We start from the raw sequence: 23337 nt of genomic DNA on the forward strand, positions 1-23337 counted from the left end.
CCCACTTAGAAGTGTTAACGCACACAGGTCTTGCTTAAGAAGGGCTAGGCAACAGAGAGGCGTTGTGTGTTGGTCAGAAGAGTTTGGTTTATTTCCCACGCACTGGATTAAGCAGAACCAGGCAGATTGTGTCTCTTCCGAAATCCAGCTGGGCTTGTTTATTTGTGTGTGTGTGTGTGAGCATGCTCACAGACAAACAGGAGCCAGTGACAAGAGAGCGTCTCCAGAGAACCAACTTCCTCTGTCACAAGACTGTTATGAACACACACACACACACACAAACCCCCCCCCCCCCCCCCCCCCCCCCACACACACACACACACACACACACACACATTCTGGTTTTCATGTTTTATGGGGACAGGGTGTCATCATTTATTCACCCTCATGTTATTTGATTATTTTTCCATGATCAGCTGACTTCTGGAGAATATAAAAAGTTAAACCTGGCTTAGAGCTGCACGGTATTAAGAAAATATGCGGTTCTACTGTTGATTGTTGCGATAACAGTATTTCTTGTGATATATCATATTCTTAGAGAAATGCTATTTTTATTAGCTATTTAAAAAATTATTTAGTTATTTAATTATCATGAAGAAATAAACAGGAAATACATATTTTTCTGATGTAATTAAAAGATTAGTCCATTTTCTTAAAAAAAATCTAGATAATTTACTCACCACCATGTCATCCAAAATGTTGATGTCTTTCTTTGTCCAGTATAGAAGAAATTGTGTTTTTTGAAGAAAACATTCCAGGATTTTTCTCATTTTATTGGACTTTAATGGACCCCAATACTTAAAGGTGCTCTAAGCGAATTCACGCGTTTTAGATCATAAAACATTTTTTGTTACATACAGCAAACATCTCCTCACTATCTGCTTGCTGCCTGTCCCCTGATCAAACTGTAAAAAACGCGATCTCTGTAGACAGCCCAGGCTCCACAAACTTCAATATAAACACAGTGGCCAAACCTAGCACCACAAAACAAAAAGTGTTCCAGCCAATAAACGACAAAAAGGATTTGGGGGTGGGGGCTGGGCGCGTTCATGAAAGCATGGAAGGGAGGGGGAGGGGGAGGAGTTAGCTACGCTCCGTCTGTTTGAAAAGAATTCAAACATCAACAAAAACGAACGTCTTGCAGATTCGCTTAGAACGCCTTTAACAGTTTTAATGCAGTTTTTTGTCAACGCAGCTTCAAAGGACTCTAAACGATCTCAAATGAGGCATAAGGGTCTTATCTAGCAAAATGATTGTCATTTATTGCAAGAAAAATATGCACTTTTAAACCACAACTTCTCGTCTTCCTCTGGTCCTGTGATGCGACAACGCGACCTCACGTAATTGCGTAATGAAGTGGAAAGGCACGTGTTACATATATGAAACACACATTTGCGGACCTTTTTAAACAATAAACTGACACAAAGACATTAATTAGTATCATTCACATACAACAACGTCGGAATGGTCATCTTTTTTCCACACTTGTAAGCACTGGGCCGTGACCTCTTGACGTAATGATGTATTGCGTGAGGTCGCGCTGGCGCATCACAGGACTGGAGGAAGATGAGAAGATGTGGTTTAAAAGTGCATATTTTTTATTTTTCTTGCCAAAAATGACAATCGTTTCGCTAGATAAGACCCTTATGCCTCGTTTGAGATCGTTTAGAGTCTTTTGAAACTGCGTTGAAACAGCAATTTTAAACTGCATTAAAACTGTTAAGTATTGGGGTCCATTGAAGTCCATCAAAATGAGAAAAATCTTGGAATGTTTTCCTCAAAAAACATAATTTCTTCTCAACTGAACAAAGAAAGACATCAACATTTTGGATGACATAATTGTGAGTAAATTATCTGGATTTTTTTTTTTAAGAAAATTGACTAATCCTTTAAATCTAATTCAGGCTAAAAAATGTACGTACCATTTTGCGTACCTGCCATATTTATTTTCCGCTCTTTGCACCTGCGGTCTAGCCAATAGTATAACAGTATAAGCCTACTAGGTGGGTATTTTAGTAAGGCCCCTTCTGATCGATCTAATTTGGACAATCTAAACACGCAATACACAAATGATAGACACGTAAAATAATTTTAAGTTATCGCAACTCTGCGATATGGGTATCGCATACACTGTTATCACGTTTAAGACTGGGCCTGTCAAGCTTTAAAAATGAGACATAGTAGTCTGACCTGAATAATCGGAATAGTCGGAATAAGCACAGTAGTTAGAATAATGTGCTATACTTAAAGACATCTCAAGTTTAACAATAGCGACAATGTGATGAACAAATAAAATATAAAGCCATTATATACTAATAACCTTCAACTTGATCTCCTCCACAATGTTTTCGGTGCAGATTCGCAAATATGATCCGCTTTGTGCTATAGCGCTGGACCGGAGCACCCGTTATTGGTGTGCGTTGTAGCAAACTGCAAACTGAGTGCTCTTCCGCCATACAGTAAAGTTTTATTTTATTTTGTGCCACCATACTTACTCGTGTAATTACTCATGTAACATTCTTTAAATAGGGAAAGCATAGTGTTTGGGGGCTTCTAAATTTATCCCTGTTTGGATCCTAAGGAATGAATGAAGCTAGGCTAAATGCTAACACATTCACAACGTGCTGTACAAAGATGAAGTGCACGCATTGAATAAAGATACATATGTATTAATTCATAAAGTTGAGGTAAGAACATAGTAAAATATTGAAAAACTGTGTTTTTTTTTCCTTTAAGTCTAACATATTGTATTATTTAAATTGAAAAAAGTTGAATTTAAATTTTATGTGGACTTTAAGTTTGATTCAAAAACGTCCAGGAATTTTTCATTTCCAGTTATGTGTCTGAGAGACGTTTTGGGGTAATGATCTTAATTTACGGTGCTCACTAGACCAAATGTCGCAAGTCAAAAATCTAGCTACACAGTTTATTCGGGCCAAGAACCGCCCACTTAGACAGGAAGAGATGTTAAGCAGCCAACCACAGTTTGGGTTGTACATGCAGTTTAAGGGTGGGTAAATCCTAAATAGATTTTACCACAATAATAGACTGACACAGAAAAATGCATTGAATGAATGAGATGAAGGATGAATCTTGCTTCAAAAAGATTTTTCCAATAAACTAGCCATAAAAATCTTAAAAAGAAAGAACCCAAGCCATATCTAAGAAACTGAATATCATGGTCTAGGGGACTGGCTCCTTTGCGCCAGTAAGCAACCACAAAGCACACCATTGCAACCTCATAGCAGCACATTAAAAATCACTTGGAAGACTTTAGGAACCACACAGCAATGCCCTGGCAACCACCCACAACACCCTAACATTGTGGCGGCAAATTTCGCAAAGGTAAGCATCGCTCACAGTGTCGCCATTACACCATGGCAATTATTCACACTAGCAATTTTAAATTAGACCTCCATAATGATGGGTTTGTAATTACGTAATTCCAAATAGAGATGTTTGTCATCTACTTGTTTATGGAATACAAAAATAGACGCGCTCATACATTTGAAACCATTCAGGGAGCCGTAGATGAGAAAACTGTATTTAATCTGGCGTGCAGCGAGACAGCGCAAACACCCGACGCAGCCCACGTCCAAACACAACACTAAGACTGAAACATTCAAGGCATCCATAAACACACCAGAATGACGATGTCATTCCAATGACTGGCTAAAACAAAACGAACCAGACGAGGAGGCAGAGACACATCTGCAGGCCTTCAGGGAAATTTTCGCTCTTAAATAGACAAATCAATGTGTTGGGGAAGGTTTCATTTTTATTGGTTTACATGAGAGAGATGAGAAAAGGATTGAGAGGGGGCCAGACTTAAACTTACATCACCCGCATTAGCATCACAGCTAAGTGGTAGCATTTGTGCTGTATATGCACACACATGTATACAGTGTTTCCCATACATTGATTTATTTGTGGTGGCCCACCACAGAATCAACACTGGCCCCCACAAATAGAATTTTCATGATTCCCATTAACATTTTATTTCACCATTTAAAACAGCTTAATTCGGCTTAAAATATAATTTGATATATAAGATCAAATACAGATCAAAGAGTAGAAGTAAAACATATTTCAGGTGCCAACACTAGATCAAACGCAAACACGACATGATGACGTCACATATATGCTAATTAGTGGGTGATGTCATCACCACCACAGTCTCTCAAAATCCTGTGGGAAACACTGTGTATATGTAACATCGCACCACAGGAAGGGCAAAGCTTTCTTCAGCCTTACACAACCTTTACTTCTCTTTATAACAACTGCTTTTGAAGTTGGTGGGGAAAAAAACGTTTGCTTGAACATCAAGTGATTTGTTTAGCAATTACTTTTGACATTCTAGGCCTTTTCTACAAGGGTAAATTGCAAATGGAAATAAAGTGCTATCATTCATCTTTTAATGGAAGCACTGGGATCAAGGGTAGTTAAACTGTGCCATTCAAGATTTTAAATGTACACACAAAGAAAAAGAACATCAAAAACACCAAAAAGTCACTTCAAACAATAGCTCTATTGACTTGGGCCGTGTTGCGTCGTTCGGGCTTGCGGGGCGGCCGCCTTCTATATTGGGCTCTTGAGAGGATTCTCGCTGGGTTTATCCAAATGCTAATCGATCTCAAAGCTTAGCTCTTTTTTCTTCCTCCTCTTCTTCTTTTTCAAAGACTCCCACACACGGCAGCTGACGGGAAAGAGCATAATTCTCCCACTATTTCCCCTTTGGCCGGGAACTGAATGTGGCACTTGACTTTGCATACAGCCACCCTTGTGTGGACAGTTTAGGGGCACTTTTAATGAGGCCAAAACGCATCAGTTCCACCCATCCCTTCCATAAGGTGCCCAGAGAGGCAAAATACAAACAGAAATTTATAATCTGAGCAACATAAGGAGAGTCAATGTTACCGCCATGAAAAGAACAACAGTTGCCGTCAGCAGCTCAAGTCGACATGTTCCATATGATGGGTGGGTGGTGTCGGCCAGTGGGGTGCTAAAAGAGATGGGACTGGGGGGTTGGCAAGAGAAGTTATGGCATCCATCAGTGCCCCCCTGGTAGAGAGCTGCCAGGCGCTCATTCAAGCAGACAACTAAAGCATGTTTGCCTCTGGTGTGCCGACTTATACCTGGAATTGACAGATGTGCTTGGTGGGTATGGTAATTTGATTATAATATAGAATATAAACATGAATATAATTTTGCAAACATATTCATTATTTTACAAGAAGATAAATTGTATTGTTATTTGATTTAATTTCTGAAATATTTTCTTAAATTTGTTCAATTGAATTTTACTAGAATATACAATTGTGTTTTTTTTTTATTTTATTAAATATTAAATATTTTATTACATTTGTTAAATGTAATTTTACTAGAAAATATGCAAATGGGGGCTACTTGAATATGCTACAATTGTGGGTTATTTTTAACCCAATGTTGGCTAAAACAGTGGTTCCCAAACTTTTTCAGCGTGTGGCCCCCCTTGTGTACGGTGCATTCCCCTCGCGCCCCCCCAAAGAAAATCTGTGACAAAAAAACTGTTCTAAAACTCAACATTAAATTATACAAAAAAGTAGTGCTTTTGATTAGTAGCCTTATTTTTTAGGTTTAATTACAAAGAATTCATGATATATTAATGTATTTCATGAAATGTCATAAAACTGGGGCCCCCAGTTTGAAAACCACGGGCCTAAAAAATGAACAAACACAGCCGTTGGGTTAAATTCACCCAGAAAATGTTTAAATCTAATAAAAAAATGGGTTAAAACAACCCACCCAACGAGTTGGGTTCATCAGTGCTAAGTGCCCAGAGTTGAAAAATGTTCAACTTTGGGTGAAACCGAGGGGCAATCTTTCAATCTCTACAATGAAGCCAATACAGAAGTGACTTAAACTGCAATTCATCGACTGGCCACTAGAGGCAGGCTCCAAAAGCGAGACAATTCCCATTGACCTCCATGTTAAAATGCCCAACTTTACAGTAGAAAATAATATGTTTACAGCCTGGTACAAAAAGTGTTTTTGGTCTATATAGCTAATTTTGCCCTTCATGACAACTATGAGGGGGGTGAATATTTTTGTAACTCGTCCGTTTAAATTATATGAAGCCTTAAAGTTCTGCATAATTAAGGGCGTGGCCACTTGAGTGTCGGTTGAACAGATCTAGAGAATCGATCTAGGCAGGTGTGGTTTCAGCAACCAGCCACCTCAGCTTCACCCATGTCCCGCCTCTTTACCCATTTTCGGTTATTTGCGGGTGAAGCGCGGCCAAGATGGTGACGGCAGGCAAGCCTACTTTAAGCTTCAAAAACACTTTTCACAAACCAATGGGTGATGTCACGGACACTACATTAATATTTTTTTACAGTCAATGGGTGAAACACTTAGCTCATCAATGTCACTTCTCACTCGGCCGTCCAATCACAGTGGAGGAGGGGTGGGACAAATATCACAACAACCAACCGGCGCATCGTTCAACAACTGATAAACAAAACATAAGTACAGAATCATAGCAACCAAAGTGCTTAGTTTAAAAAAAACGCTGGAAAGCACCTACAGTCAGCATCCGCCTGGCGTTTCAGCCGCGTTTAAAATGTTTAGGTGAACTTGCCCCCTCATATATATTTAAGATGCTAGAGTTTTTCCAAGTTTTTTTTAATTATTTGAGATCTGATTGGGTCTTGGGGTTTGGGTTAAACTTCTGTATCCATTTCTATCAAAACGTCTATTGTTGTTCAGTTCAATCAAAATGGACTGAACAATGTTAACCAAGAAACTGAAGTATAGCAAAACTTACTAAACTGGCAGGCCATAATAAGTATACCCATCTGTAAATAAATGCGTCTGGCCCAAAAAACAACAACTATCTGATTTATTTTTTTAATTCATGAAAGCTGAGACCTGTCCCAACTGGAACACAATGGAAAGATGTCAAATGATGTTTGTTACTGAAAGCTTCACAGGAAACAGAAAGAGGAATTTTAGCAGTAGTTTAGTAGTTTGAGGAACATGGTCAATATGACGATTTTCTATTTTTATACAACCATGGGTCAAACATCTAGAGCAGATTTATTTCAATCACATCCTTCAAAATAATAAAGTATGTTCTGTGTCCTCAGCCAAGACAGGGATACATTCACCTTCCATAAACTATAACAAAAACAGTAAGGAACAATCTAGAAATGACCATTACATGAAGATCAATCTCAATAGACTATGATGATGACGAGTGTAATACTTCATAAAATCCCTTACCAAAGCTAATTCGGCAGCCCATCATCCATGAATCCCCGGTTTACAGGTGATGCTATTTATCCTACGTCTTGTGTTTTATTCCTCACCCTTTATATAGTCAATCTATGAGATCTTTTTGTTCCAGGATGGTTGTTAGGACCTTAAGGGCTTAAACAGGCCCATTTCTGCTCTTTGTGCAAAGCTGTTGGTAATACTCCATCTTTCATCACGTGCGACTTCCAGTCTTAACCGCACGTCTGACAGGTTATTGAGTACATTCTTTTGTTTTTACACCCACGTTTTCCCCAGCCAATCTCAGCACCTCGGATTTGCTGACATAACACCTTAAGAGTTCTGTATGTCAATGCTTTCAATCCGCTGGAATGGTTAAAGAAAAATTAATGGGCCTTGAAACTTGTGAGCTGGCATGATGGCTTTTCCTTTATTCGCAATAATGGGCCAGAAAATGGCTCGATAGACCATTACAGCAGCAATCCGAAAAGCATCAGAGTACCCTTAAGTCCCTCAGCCTCTTCCCTAGTTTCAAACTCATCTCAGCCGTCACAAGGTCACTTTGTGCCCCCAATAAATGCACTTTCTATCCTAGAAAATAGATGACATAGATGCGATTTTCAAGAGCCTAATGATTTTGAGGGCCTGTGGGCATCTTGGCAAATAGAGGCTGCACTTTTAAATTACTTACAGTAGTTTACCTCGTCCACCGAAGAGTTCTTGAAGCATCAGGTTCGTAGACAATAGCTTCCCTCCAAGAGCAGAGAAGAAAACACCTCAGGGTTGTTAGTGGCACAACGAGATGCCGGAGACAAGAATGGTACGTGACAAAAATACAAATCGTCAACGCGGAGCCGACAGGAAAGCGAGAAGTCCCAACTCAAAAGCAAGAGGTTCAAAAGAGCAGAATAAAGGAAGCCGTCTGCTTTGGAGAAGAATTATTTAAAGGCTTATTAGGCTTTTCACATAAAGGAAAATCACATAAATGCGCTTCAGAAGGGGCTTTTATCGTTGAGCGTAATTGCGACTAAAATTACAATAATTGTACCAATTAAAGTAATCCTGAATGAACGATATGTCATCTTAATGTTTCAGTACTTGGGAGAAGAGCCTGTCTAATTAGCTCCAATAGCCTTCCACGTATTCACTTCGAGTGTCATTAGTTAGAAAGTTTCGGTGAAATCGCCGCAAATCCTGGATTTGGAAGCCAGCACTGAGAGGCAATTGTTCCCACAATGAATAAGCCGAGCATTGTGACAGGAAGCATTGTGAGAGGGACAAGGCTTTTGAAAGCGGAAGGCTTTTCGTGCACTTTTTCCACCGGTGAATGTCACACAGAGTTGGCACGTTGCTGCGGTGCTGAAGGAGACTGAGAGAGAGAGGTGAGGGAAGTGTGGATGGAAAGGTGAGGGGGCGTGTCCTCGTTCCTACGCTCTCACATTCGGTCTCCCCGCCGATTGGCTGAGCCGGAGCAGCACGCTACGCCAACTCTCCTGTTGGGTTAATTAACAAGGGCCCCTTTCAGAGCAGGGGGGTAGGGGACATATGTTACCGGGCCAGAGCCGACTGATAAGGGGCTACTGGGCATGTTACCCGGCCCACTCGGGTTCTGTCATACCGTCCTGGCACATGCCGGACACCAGATGTCGGAACAGAACCGGCTCGGCGGGCCACACCTCGTAACAAGCGAAAACCGGAGCAAAGAGCCATAAATAAACTCTCAGTGGACCTGACTCTGCTCAAAAAGTTGAATACAGATCATGGGCACCAGAACATTTGTCTCTTTTTCTCTCCCTCCATTTGGACTTCCGTCTGCTTTCTTTTTTATGGCGAAATGGCCAGAATGAGTTTCACTATGAGACATTCTAAACCTGAAATAATAGCCACAAAGACCCAAAAACATCCGTGACTCATGGTTTTACAAACATACAGAGGGGAGACCATTAAAGAAATAGTTTACCCAAATAGGAAAATTCTCACATAATTTACTCACCCTTACTGTACAAAAAAAAAATGGTGGAAATATGCACCCCAGCTGTCACTGGGGCTGTACCCTTTAAAAGGTCCTAATGTGTACCATTAGATACATATATGTATTAATTTGGTCCCATATATATATATCTTTGAAGTACTAATAAGCTATGTGCCTCTGAGGTACTAATATGAACACTTGAATATGAATATGAAACCTGGACTTTTTAAAGGGTACCGCCCCAGTGACGTCTCATCAAAATCAGTATTGTGTCAGGTCAGACTCAGTATTAAAAAGTCAATTCATCATTTTACGTAAAATCCAATATCCGCAGTGTTATTCTGTCATCTTTTCTCCCTTTTTTCAAAACGCGACAAACGGCAGTCCTCCTTCTCTGCAGAATGCAATAAATCCACTCAACAAATCACAGCGCACCATTTCACACACATTGTACACAACAATGGCAGCGCTTTGAATACACACAGAATCCTAGTTTTCCTCATCTACTTTGTACTTCGTGATCAACAAATAAACAAAAACAAAATAATACTTTTGATGGCATTGTTAAACCTGTGGTGGTTTTCTGTGGCGAGGAAGACACGTAAGCCATCAAAATCGAATAATTTATGCGAAAGGCACATCTTATGAAAACTTTCCATTATTTTACTTTAAGTCATGGAAAATCGAGCAGGACCAAAACATTTTACAGCTGATCGCTGTCAAAAATGTTCAGCGACGACATCCCAAGAATGATAGCAGCAATGACATTGTTCTTAATATGACAAAGTAAGTGTTTTGATTAATGCCATTAATGCTTTTTAATCAGTGTGTACCACTAGTCAACTAAATGAATATAACATGGCAAAGATGAATGCACATTTATATATTGATTCAATAGATTTATAGCATTTTGCTGAAAAAATTATCATTTTTTATAATAAATCTTTGAAAATCAAATTATGGATTCGAATTTTTAATGTTATTATAACCTAAAGATGCTATGTGAAAGTTTGTAAAAGAAAATAGTAGTTTTTATCTGGTCAATTTCTTGGTATAGAAAACACATTTTTACCAAAATTAGTCTAAACGGATTTTTTGCGTTTTGGAACCAAACCAATATGTATCTTTGAGATACTAATATGCATCTTGCAGGTACTAATAAGCTCTCTTTGTTACAATTATGTCCCCGTTATGCACTAACATGAACTCTTTAGGTGCAAATATACAGAGACTTCTTGTTTTTAACCTTTTCAGGTGATGGTTTAAAATGTCACAACTGTCCCTGGTGTGAGGTTTTCTTTAAACTGCAATTTTTTATCGACTTCTTTGAGTTTTTATGGCGACACATCAAGCTTCACGCGATCCGACAGCAACACTAACTTATTCTTCTCATTCAACACATTGTAAGGTATTTAAACAAACCATAATAAACATATTAAACTCCTATTACATGTATTCAGTATTGTTTTCGTTTTATGGAAATACTATTATGCAGTAGATAAGACATGAGCTTATATAATTATTTGCTTATTTAAAAAATAATAATTTAAAACATAACAAAAGTAACGTTACTCGAAAACACATCACAAACTATTATAAACATTAACTTATAAGCAGTTTATGTCATAGGCTATATATTCTGTACTGTAATCTCATTTTGTAGTAATATATAGAAGCAGAATAAATAAACCAGCTAAATCAGCATATTTTTATCCAACCCTATATCACGAAATTGCGTGACTATTTCACGCATGGACCAGCGTGACAATGTCACGCTTTGCCGCGTTTGAGCGTGAGCATGTCACGCTTTTCTGTTTGTGTCACGTATTGGTTACTCAACTTTTTTGTCCTATTTTCAAACCATTGTCGCTTCGGTTTAGGGTTAGATTTGGTGCTTGTGTTATATGTCACTTTAAGTATTTGTCACTTTAAGTATTGGTTTATAAAATAAAAAGATACAATACTTATTCTTTTATATTTTCTAAACTTTAACCAATTGTCACCTGACGGGTTAGAGTTTGTTTAGGTAAGGGTGTCATTTTATGTAAATCTAACCCTAAACCGAAGCGACAATGGTAAGAAATTAGGACAAAAAAGTTGAGTAACCAATACGTGACAGTGACACAAACAGAAAGCGTGACATGCTCACGCTCAAACGCGGCAAAGCGTGACATTGTCACGCTGGTCCATGCGTGTAATAGTCACGCAATTTTGTGATACTGGGTTGTTTTATCAGCATAATATTAGTAGTTTTTGAATAATTATTGTATTGATTGTTTATTGTCAGTTTCTATTAAAGGTTTTACTGGATGGATGTGTGGATCAGTGGCGGCTGGTGACGTCTTTTTTTGAAGCGCACAATGCGAAGTTCGTCACAACATGTATGTAGCTTGTCATGTGTGTGGTTCGTCATTTCAAAATATGTGTTCTGCTCTTTGAGAGATCGTGTGTGCATCACGTGTCATGCCAAAATAAGTGCCTACTTGAACTTGAACTTGAAAGGAGACGCTCGCGTGTGCCAGATACTCGCACATCTCATGCGTAATCAGAGTTTACTGTTAAGGGAGTGTGTTGCGTGTATTTAGGGAACGTGAGCGTCTCTTTTATCATAAACGGTTTTGACGTGTCTCCAGCAGGCACTTATTTTGACAAAACATGTGATGCACACAGGATCTCTCCACACGCATGACACATATTTTGGAAAAGGGAACCACACACGTGACAATCCGAACACTTATTTTGAATTAGCGCATCCTCGGAAGTGCAGTCACGAGCCGCCACTGGTGTGGATACAGTTAATAGATGCACGTGCGACACATACACATTTAGCTCTTGTGCATGTATTATAGTTAAAACAAATGTTTTGTAGACATTTACTGCGTTTGTTTCAGTTAATATGGCAACCCCTAACTGCACACGTCTTTCTGGATTTCATAATAAGCATTAAAATGCCACACTGTAAAAAAACTATGCTCCCTTAAAAAATTTTGTTAAATCAACTCAGATTTACAAGTCATGTCAACAGAGATTAGCTGTCACAACTTATAAAATATAGTTGAGAAAAGTCAACTTAAATTTATAAGTTATAACAACTCACCTGTAGTTGTAACAACTCATCTCTAGTCAAGATAAATAATAGTAAGTTGAAATGACTTGTAAATCCAAGTTGATTCAACAAAAAATTTTAAGGCAGCAAAGTATTTTTTAAAGTGCAGTCAAAACGGCAAACTCCTATCCCTCGCAATAGGTCTACCAATAGCTGTAGTGGCTCACTGAAAGTTTTACCCATATGAGCTCAAAGATGGCGAAGCACGCATTTACGTCAGGAATAACCCTACAGTCACATTAGCTACAAAAGTGAACGACACCGAGCGACACGCACTCGCTTGATGGGCGTTCCTTGGGTAGTTTCTCAAAGCGGTATCAAAAGTCACTTTAGAGGTATTGTTAAGTTACAAGAATGGTGTTTTTGGATTTAAAAGTATTTATTTCTCGATAAAAGTAACAAAATATATGAGATAAAATGCCAAACTTATCAGATGTATACATAAATACGCATTTTCCGCCATCTTGAATTATTTTTTTCAGACTCGACCACAGACCTACGTCACGCTGCTCCTTCACTCTGATTGGCAGTCGCTTTGTCGCATCGCTCAGCATTTGCATAAAATAGCCTGCTTGTCTATTTTGGCCCGCCTTGCTCGCGCAGCGGCGAGCTCGTTGCTTGTCGCTGGCAAATGGCCACTTCCATTGAAAATGAATGGTAGCCTGTCACTCTGTCTCTGTCGCTTGTAGCTAATGTGACTGGGGGGTAAGGTGGATAGAAGCATACACATCAGTGTAATAAGTTCAAATACAGCGGCACAGTCAATCTCATTGGTTCTTGCGTGTCTCGCGACGAAAGTCACATATGATAACTAGTCACAAACATGCAAGATCCTGTTTCTTCAAGTCTGAACTACAAGTCAAAAAGATTGAAAGAGTGTAACAGAGAAAAGAGCAGAAGTTTGGCAGAAACGCAATTTGCTAAACATTTTCCTTGCAATTTGACTAAATGCTGTTGGCAAGGAGGCGTCAGTCTACTAGGAGTAATTTGTATTTTTCCTTTAAGAAATATACACAGACTTAAAAAACTCTGACAGTTTTATACCATCTGAACAGGATGACTGTACTTTTTCTTTCTATCTACTATAGAAAGCACAAAGACGTTCAGAAAATGTATTTATTAAAAAAATAGCTATTTGTGAATTGGACAACAATGACAGAGAATAGAAAAGCTTGCTATTTATTTCTTATATGTATCACATTTTTTTTATCTCATCTGCATTCAAGTCAAACTACAGACACAACATTTATTTGCTGTGGTGCTGTAGATAGCCGTGCAGGAAACACTTGTACACATCCACATGCACTGTGTCTGGTTTAGGTGGTTAATAAAAGTGTGAAACAACCCAGTGTACCTTAAGGACAAAGTAATCTTTGTGTTACGCTGCTTGGACGGATTACTTTAGCCTGCAAAGTCTCCATGTTAATCATAAAACAAGCTGATGTTATTAACAGATTATTCACATTCTGGTGCAGATTAAAGGACTGGCTCGCTTTGAGACCAGACAGTTGTTTCCATACTACAGGCAATATAAGAGGTAACACTCATTTGTGTTGTATTAAACCAGAAACAATCTGTGCAAGTTCTCAAATCCCTGGCGAATGAATTGCAAGCACGCAGTCGTACATGATGTGCTTTTATGCGTTGATGTGGCGATAACAAACCTTAGTACCCAAGGGGAGCAACGGAGTTACCTTCAGATGTTTGTGTTAGCAAGCTATTAACATTTCGAAGTAGTTACATCAAAGTAAATTATTGCTTCTGATAGGTCCATCTTAATACACTCTCGTAAATAAAGGTACAGAAGCTGTCATTGGGACGGTACCTTTTTTTTCAAAAAGTACATTTGTACCTAAAGGGTGCATATTAGTACATCAAAGGTCACTTAAAAAAAAATCTGTAGAAACAACAGTATTACTGACAGCTTTTTGCCAGTAACTTACTGTAGATTAAAATGTATGATATTTACTGGCAAAAGTTTGTTCAAAGTTAAATGAACATTAACCCATTAACTTGTGCTGTCCCGTGAGCAGGACACCTGAGTTTACTTCAATATTTTGCATGTAAATGTTAATCTATCACGAAAAACTATATATTGTTTGAAAGGTCTAAGAATGTAGTTTTCATATTTTAAAACCATTTAATAATAATGCAGTGACTGTAATTTATTAACTTGTGACAAGAGTATGCAGCAAACCTCACAGCAAACCAACACAAACCTAATTTTGATAATTTTATGTATAAAATAATACTATATTATTTTTATTTATTACAATAAATTTAAACTGCTATAAATTTCGTAAAAACTTTAAAGTTTAAACTTAGTCTTGTTAAGTCTGACGCCATGCAGCGCACACTCGTATTATAAAGCAAAAAAACATCAGATCCTAATTTTTGTCTCCAAAAAAAAATTCAAGATGACCAGACATGGACTCACGGACATGGATTTTTTACGAATTATTACTATACTGCTGTCTGTAATTCTGTGAGTCTGGAAACTGCAATGTACACAGTGAGTCTATAAAGTTTTCGCTTAAAGGATAATTCCGGTATTTAACACTTTGAGTCTCATTTCTGGTTTGTTTTGGATGAACTACAGTGATGGACACAGAAATTTTGACAATGGGTCGTGTCTTGAGTTTTTGACTCGTTTAGAAGCGTCTCTTGACTGCTTCAGAATGGAAGTCAATGGCCATGCACAAACATGTCATTAAAACAACACTTAACGTTCATTTTTAAAACTGTGCTACTCACCGATTGGTTTGTGGTGTTTGTTGATGATTAAAAACAAGTTGTGTAGCGAAATACAGTTTCTGTCGTGTTTTATTTGGCATTTTGTAAAATTCCATTGACTTCTCTGGAAGACTTATTGCTCGCTGATATATCACTCCGCCGCCGGGAAACAGAAAAGGGTCTATTTACATGTGGTTGTAGTTTTTTCGCTCGGTTTCTCTCGGAAGAAATTTTTCCCATATTTGTAGGGCTGGACCAGAATATTCGAATATTCGTTCCGTGGGTTGACATTTGATTTTCAGTTTTGAGATTCGAATATATATATATAAATATTTTACAGCTTTAATGCAGAGCTTTTGCCAAGCAGGAAGTGCGCTTCACGCTCCCGCTCTATAGGTGGCGCAGAGAGACCAACATCCATACATCCAACAGCCACCAAACGCCATCAGTGGAAGAGATCGCCTCGAACGTAAAGCGCGCTTCCTGCTTTGGCATTCATGCTAATAGTGTTGTAAATAACGTTCAGTTTCTTGCAAAAACTGATTGATTTGCTTCACAAGACGTCAGTGTCACACAGAGTTATGGGGGATTACTGTTGTATTGAATATATATGCTTTAGCTCTTAAAGTGTGCGGATCTGTTGACTTGCATGACGGAGCACTGGGGTTTCTGCAAAATATCGTCTTTGTTGTTCTGCTGATGAAAAAAAACATATTGGATGGTGTAAGTGTTATAAATAAACTTGATTTTGAAAGTATGCTACCGTTTTATTACAGTTTGTTGGACTACGTTCATTCATGCTTCAGACTCAAATATAGAGCGGAAGTATATACGCGGTTGTGAGGTATCTGAAAAAATAGTTCCACTATAGCAAATAACACGGATTGAAATCATACATTGCGCCAATATATTTGTTTTTAATCATCAACGAACACCACGAACCACTCGGTGAGTAGTACAGTTTTGAAAATGAACGTTAAGTGTTGTTTTAATGACATGTTTGTGCATGGCCATTGACTTCCATTCTGAAGCAGTCAAGAGACGTTTCTAAATGAGTCGAAAAGTCAAGACACGACCCGTTGTCAAAATTTCTGTGTCCATCACTGTAGTTCATCCAAAACAAACCAGAAATGAGACTCAAAGTGTTAAATACCCGAATTATCCTTTAAATGTGTGATATAAATAAATAGTGCTCATAAACATCTGTTTAAATAACATCCTCTATTGAAATGAGTGAAGGCTTGGACCCGGAAACAGTATTTCTCACGTCATGACTTAACAAGAGGATAAAAAGGTATTTAAAAAATGGTTCTTTTGAAAAAACCTTTGACATCTTCTCGTTTATCTCCGGTGCTGTGATGCACCAGCGCGACCTCATACAATATGTCATCACGTCAAGAGGTCACGGAGGACGAATGCGAAACTACGAGGACCGTTCCGACATTGTTGTATGTGGAATGATACTAATTAATGTCTTTGTGTCAGTTTATTGTTTAAAATGGTCCGCAAATGTGCGTTTCATATATGTAACACGTGACCTTTCTACGTCACTACGCAATTACGTGAGGTCATGCTGGCGCTTCACAGGACCGGAGATAGACGAGAAGTTGTGGTTTAAAAGTGCATATTTTTTTTCGTTTTCTCGTTTCGCTAGATAAGACCATTATGCCTCGTTTGGAATCGTTTGGAGTCCTTTGAAACTCCGTTGAAAAAATGTTAAGTGTTGAGTTAAGTGTTAAGTGTTAGGTTCCATTAAAATCCATTAAAATTAGAAAAATCCTGGAATGTTTTCTTCACAAAACATAATTTCTTTTCGACTGAACAAAGAAAGACATCAACATTTTGGATGACATGGTGGTGAGTAAATTATCTGGATTTTTTTTAAGAAAATTGACTAATCCTTTAAGTATTCCCAACATATAACCAGTCTTCTCCTGATGACTAAAATTGCACTTCACGTTTTCTTTTTTAATATTTTAAAGATATATAGGCTAAACTTCCTTTCCATTGTACTACATTCGGATGCGACTGTCGGAGTTCTCCCCCTAGTGGCAGTCGTAATAAACTTTCAGTTTAATCGTAAATCCGTGTCAACATGGAAGAGAAGCTCATTGCAGCGCAAGAGCCTTAAATTACGAATATATTTATAGTTAATAATTTACTTATCAGTAATCAATTGTTTTTAAAGGATTCAAGTGTTATTGATAAAGTGCACACAGTGTTTTGATTGGAACACAATGAAATACATCACGTGTGTCACATGCGGATCCGATAATTACGCACTGGCAGATGGTTGGTAACCCACGCAGCCCCTTTCTGCTTTTTCCAGCGTATCAGCCGCCATGTCTTATGTACAGTGGAAATGTAAAAGTAACCACGCTAAAGTTTTAAATCACACAAAATTAACAGCGGACCAGATAAAGATGATTGGAGGGCCCCATTTGGCTTCTGTAGAAACATGGCGGCCCAAAATGGCGACTTCCATGTAAGGGGACCCTCGGTGTATGTAGATAAAAACATCTCATTCTAAGGTAATAAACACATAACGGTTCATTATAAAAGGTCTTTATACACAGCTGATAATATAGTTTTTAATATTATTTTGCATTTCTGTCAAGAGATCCTTTTAAAAGTTACACACTGCATCTTTAAGCACCTTTATTTATTAGTGTAGGTGACACATTACAACTATTTTCAGTTTACTTTCAGCGTTATAAAATCCTGTTTTTGAAGAAAAACAATCTTGACTCGAATAACTCTACATGATTGTTGAAGAACTAGTTGACCAACTTGACTTTGACATTGTGGTTTGGGTTGTATAAGACTCTTCTTACGTAAACTGCCCGAACAAAACATGTAAATAAACATGCAGACAAAAGCGCTGTGAAAGCCTTATAATGACCGACCGTGGAGCAATGTTACGAAAAGGGGTTTTTGCCACTTCTCTCTTCTAGGAATGTGTGTGTGTGTGTGTGTGTGTGTGTGTGTGTGTGTGTGTGTGTGTGTGTGTGTGTGTGTGTGTGTGTGTGTGTGTGTGTGTGTGTGTGTGTGTGTGTACGAAAAAAGAGAAGGATGTTGAAAACCAAGCTAAACAGGGCAACAAACCCTTGCACTTACACACATAGTTTTAGTCCATTGGCTGTCACACAGAGAGAAGACCGGACTTTATGACTAAGATCAAGAATGTCAGATGACCTTTATAACTGAATCACTAACATCAATCTCTCCGACTGGTCACTTAAAATCAGTGTGGACCACATACAGTAGGTTGTCAACCAAAAAGTGACACTACCAGGGAGCGTGACAGATAAAGATTTTTAGATATAGATATTCAAGTTAAGAATGTAATATTTCTAAATCCATGCCAAAATAAAAAGCTACAGAGTTTAGGAGATTCCTTCTGGGGCCGAGCACGTCTATAACCGTCAAAATCATACGTTTGGCCATGTGCTTAGTGAAAGACATCTCCCGAAAAGGATATGGGGCGGACGCACGCAGGCCTGTGCTTTGATGGCCGCTGTGCCTCAACAGAAACAAACGTGTGGTCATGTGACCTCAAAAGTGTAACAGAAGGAAGAAGAAGAGCACCAGCACATCTGACAGTTTGTTATCTAAGCAACATCTGTCACAGATAACAGAACAACATGACAGGCCTCTATTTTAGCATCCACAGCGAAAAATAAAAGCCCTCTGTCGACCACCTGCACCGAGATGTCGGTAAAACTATTGTTGAGGCGAGGAAATGAAGGGACGATCTCGGGGTACGAAAAAAGAACGGGTGAGACAAAGCGCTAAAGGGCATCATGGGTGGGGGCTGGGAAAGAGAGAAAAAGAGAGACAGTGACAGAGAGAGGGGTAGCAGATGCTGACACTAAGATGCTCTGACACATCTATAGCCCCGGGAGTCACAGCATGTTAGTGCACTGTGACAGAGAGCAACCTTTAAAGGCCAAATGCTGAGCATCAGCAGCCTTAACAGCCTCGATTTCCCCCTCACAGCATCTACACAAACACACGCACAAAAGCATCTAGAGAGAATACAGCAGCAGATGCAGAAACTGTGTGTTGCATGTTTGTAAATATTAAGACAATTATTAAAGTCTTCATCCAATGACAGTGTGTTAATGAGGCAGGGACTGAGCATCATACGGTTGTGTTTCTGGATGTATCCTGCTGTCTAACAGTTGCATGTAAACAACTAAAAGTAAACTTCAGAGTCTCACATACAGTATGACACATCTTGATGTACAGGAAATGTGCTAAGGTACAGACAAGCAGAGATTTCTTACTGCCACCTTCAGGTCCGTGGCAGAATTACAATAAAAAGTATTTTAATGTTGGTTTAAAAAGTTCATCCAAATAGGAAACTTCTCTCATAATCTACTCACATGTGGATGCACATACATTCATCATTAAACTAATGACTCCAGTGGGTTGATGTACTGTATGTAAGTTTGGGAAATGTCCATGGAAACATAAAGATCAGTGGGGAACGTTAAAATAAGGAGGCAGGTCGATAACATCAAAACTCCTTGGTTATCGCATTGACTAGTTGTTTTATGCATGTATGCATGTCGAGTCGACATATTTGAATTTATCTGCACAAATAATTTGTGTGTATATGAATACACAAAGCACTAAATAATTTCATAAAATTAATGGTTTTTTCTCACAAACATATCGTTTCCCTTCGGTATATATTAACCCAATAGGGCAGGGGTCTCAAACTCAAACTGGCTTGGGGCCATTTTCTGAGATTGACATTTCATCGGAGGGCCGCAGAGCTATTTTAACAGTCAAAAAAGCACAATATTTATGTAAATTATATTATTTAATGTATAGTAATACTTATAGTAATAGTAATATAAGCAGTTATTTATTGTATAATAATAATAAAAAAAGCAGTTATTTATTGTATAATAATACTTAAAAAATATAAGCAGTTATTTATTGTATAATAATACTTAAAAAATATAAGCAGTTATTTAATGTATAATAATACTTTAAAAATATATAAGATATATAAGCAGTTATTTAATGTATAATAATACTTTAAAAATATATAAGCAGTTATTTAATGTATAATAATAATACTAAAAAATATAAGCAGTTATTTAATGTATAATAAATACTTAAAAATATAAGCAGTTATTTAATGTATAACAATACTTAAAATATATATGCAGTTATTTAATGTATAATAATACTTTAAAAATATATTAGCAGTTATTTAATGTATAATAATACTTAAAAGAAATATAAGCAGTTATTTATTGTATAATAATACTTAAAAAATATAAGCAGTTATTTAATGTATAATAAATACTTAAACATATAAGCAGTTATTTAATGTATAACAATACTTAAAATATATATGCAGTTATTTAATGTATAATAATACTTAAAAGAAATATAAGAAGTTATTTAATGTATAATAATACTTAAAAATAAAAGCAGTTATTTAAATGTATAATAATACTCAAAAAATATAAGCAGTTATTTAATGTATAACAATACTTAAAAAAATATAAGCAGTTATTTAATGTATAATAATACTTAAAAAAATATAAGCAGTTATTTAATGTATAATAATACTTAAAAAATATAAGCAGTTATTTAATGTATAACAATACTTAAAATATATATGCAGTTATTTAATGTATAATAATACTTAAAAGAAATATAAGCAGTTATTTAATGTACAATAATACTTAAAAAATATAAGCAGTTATTTAATATAATTTTAAGTATTTATTATACAAGCAGTCATTTATAACAATACTTAAAAAATATAAGCAGTTATTATTTAATGTAAATATAAGCATTATTTAATGTATAATAATACTAATATAAACCATGGTTTCTATCTTTTTAATATACATTTTTTATAAAAGTTAGGTAAAACTAACACATTCAATTCCTGAATACAATTGTAAACTTTACATTGTTTAATTTGGGGGGGTTCAGTCATGGTATTGACTTCATTATTTTCCATCTCTGTTATTCAATGGTTTTAATTAAATTGAATTGAATAAGTATAGTAATATGTGGACAAATATTAATAATAAGTGAAAGTGATCCTAAAACGTTTGAATGGGTAGTCAATGTTGCATAAGCTAGTTGGACAGAACAAAATATTACTGCTCTATGTGTAATTGCATAGCAAGCTACATAATGATATATTAGATATGCTTCATTATATTTTATACTTATATTGAGATGAGTGACATAGCAGCATACACACTTTCAACTTTTGTACGTTTCTCCTTATCTTTCCTAGCCTGGGCACCTGATTGCTCTTTTTCTCAACGTAATTCAATATGTGTGACATTACATCTCAAGAAAAGATCGCAGCGATTAGCAAGTACAGTAGCAACATGGCCCAACTTCAAACGATTGAATCAGTTCTCGATGTACGACATCAAGTCCCGCCCTACCTTTTTTCTCATTTCCTGTATGTTCCTGTATAGCTAAGTGGTAGAGCATTGGGTGACACTTTACTTGTATGGGTGTTCATAAGACTGATATAACACCTTCATAATCATAACATGACACGTGCCATTAACATAAAGGAGATTTGGCTTATTTATTATGACTCAACTTGAACACTTAAATGTTCTGATTTCTTTGTATGAATTCAATATTTGGCTTGATGGCTACATCTGGTGGAAATTTTGTGTCAATAGCCCACTTAGATAAATTCCCTTAATGATAAAAATGCTGATGTGTCAAATACTTATTTTTCCCACTTTGTATAAAAGCGTCTGCCAAAAACATAAATATAAATATAATATTTCAAATTTCACTTGTATATAGGCCATAAGACAATCGCTACTTCTGTTTCATGCCGACTTTAATATCTACATTGTACAAAAAAATTCACAAAAATGGGCTACGTACTATGTGTCAAATGTATATAGCACATTGTAGCTCACCTCTCATAGATGGTCTTTAGAGTAACCTGGTCTGAGACCCCATCGGCCTCCTCCAAAAACAGAATGATCCAGGAGGTGCGATACGGCCACTCCTCCGTCAGGTTGATCCAGGATGCCAACCGGTCCCAGTTAAAAATGATCTGATTTGCTCTGAGAAGTCGACCTATCAGAAGACACTTTATTACTATTATACATTTGTAAATGCATCACCCTCATCTTTAGCATTCCATGCGAAAATTAAACAATGAAGAACGTATGAGCTTATAATGAGGTCGCACAGACCTGTGACCGATACAATGTTGAGCAGTCTTCTCATAGTCTGGGGGCTGATGTCACTAAACCAGTCCTCAGTGACCAGCAGCTTGGTCAGGTCAAAGGACATCTGCCGCGTGACACTGCGCTGCATCTGTCTTCTGCGGTATGTGTCCTACAAAGATCCACAAAGATTTTTAAAGACCCACCGTTCCTGTACCTGAATGTCTTTCAGTTTATACTCCAAACACAACATTTTAATAAATATTTAAATAAAAAGTTAAAATGTCAATTGTTCAAAGTTGGACATCACTTTTGGTCACTACTGTGTTATCAAAATATGTTACAAAGTAATATATGTCACAATCCTAACATCTTATCAATTCATATTTCAAGCTAAATAAAGTCATTCAGCCGCAGTGAAATGGCTATTGCATTGGACTGCTCTTCCGAGCTGATTCACTGTTGTGTCTGGCCAGTTTATTGTGCATGACTGGTTGACTGCTGTCTATTCTGTCATCATGAGATCGGACCGGCCGAGATTTCTGTTCGTCTCTATGAGTGTTAACTGATCCAGTGCAAGCACAATGAAGAGTTGGTCACGAGCTTTGGAGAGTCGGAGCTTTAAGCCTGCTTTGATGCCATTAATGCAAAACTTGTGACTTTACAGCTACTTAGAAACACATGGCCACCAATAAGGTAGCCACTTTATGATCCAGAACAACTGGAGGGTTTTACAAAGCCTAATGTAATTCTGTACGGCCTTATGTAATAATGTCTACAATAAAATTAGTCATAAGTTAGTCTGAAACTGAATGTTTTGTTTGTTCTTTTGGGAGAAAATCAATGAAATTCTGCAGAATGGATTTAAATGCGGTAAAATTTAATAAATAGGACTTGACAAAGAAGCAAAAAGATTTAAAGGGCACCTATTAAGGCCTTTTTACAAGATGTAATATAAGTCTCAGGTGTGCCCAGAATGTGTCTGTGAAGTTTCAGCTCAAAATACCCCACAGATCATTTATTATAGCATAATGACCCTATTTAAGTGCGAGTAAAAACACGCTGTTTTAATGTCTGTACCT

General features: G+C 37.3%; 1 protein-coding gene across 6 annotated transcripts in view; it reads right to left on the reverse strand.

Annotated features, from left to right (window-relative positions):
* The window catches only part of LOC129418085 (kinase D-interacting substrate of 220 kDa B), an 86476-nt gene that overhangs the window by 27718 nt on the left and 35421 nt on the right, over positions 1–23337 (reverse strand). For all 6 annotated transcript variants that reach the window (XM_073864902.1, XM_073864898.1, XM_073864901.1 and 3 more), the window contains exons 21-22: positions 22283–22427; positions 22001–22163 (exon numbers count right to left, since the gene is read on the reverse strand). In XM_073864902.1, coding sequence (XP_073721003.1) covers positions 22001–22163; positions 22283–22427 — 308 coding nt within the window. The remainder of the gene's footprint in view (positions 1–22000; positions 22164–22282; positions 22428–23337) is intronic.

This window comes from Misgurnus anguillicaudatus, unplaced genomic scaffold (genome assembly GCF_027580225.2).
Source record: "Misgurnus anguillicaudatus unplaced genomic scaffold, ASM2758022v2 HiC_scaffold_28, whole genome shotgun sequence".
NCBI lineage: Eukaryota > Metazoa > Chordata > Actinopteri > Cypriniformes > Cobitidae > Misgurnus > Misgurnus anguillicaudatus.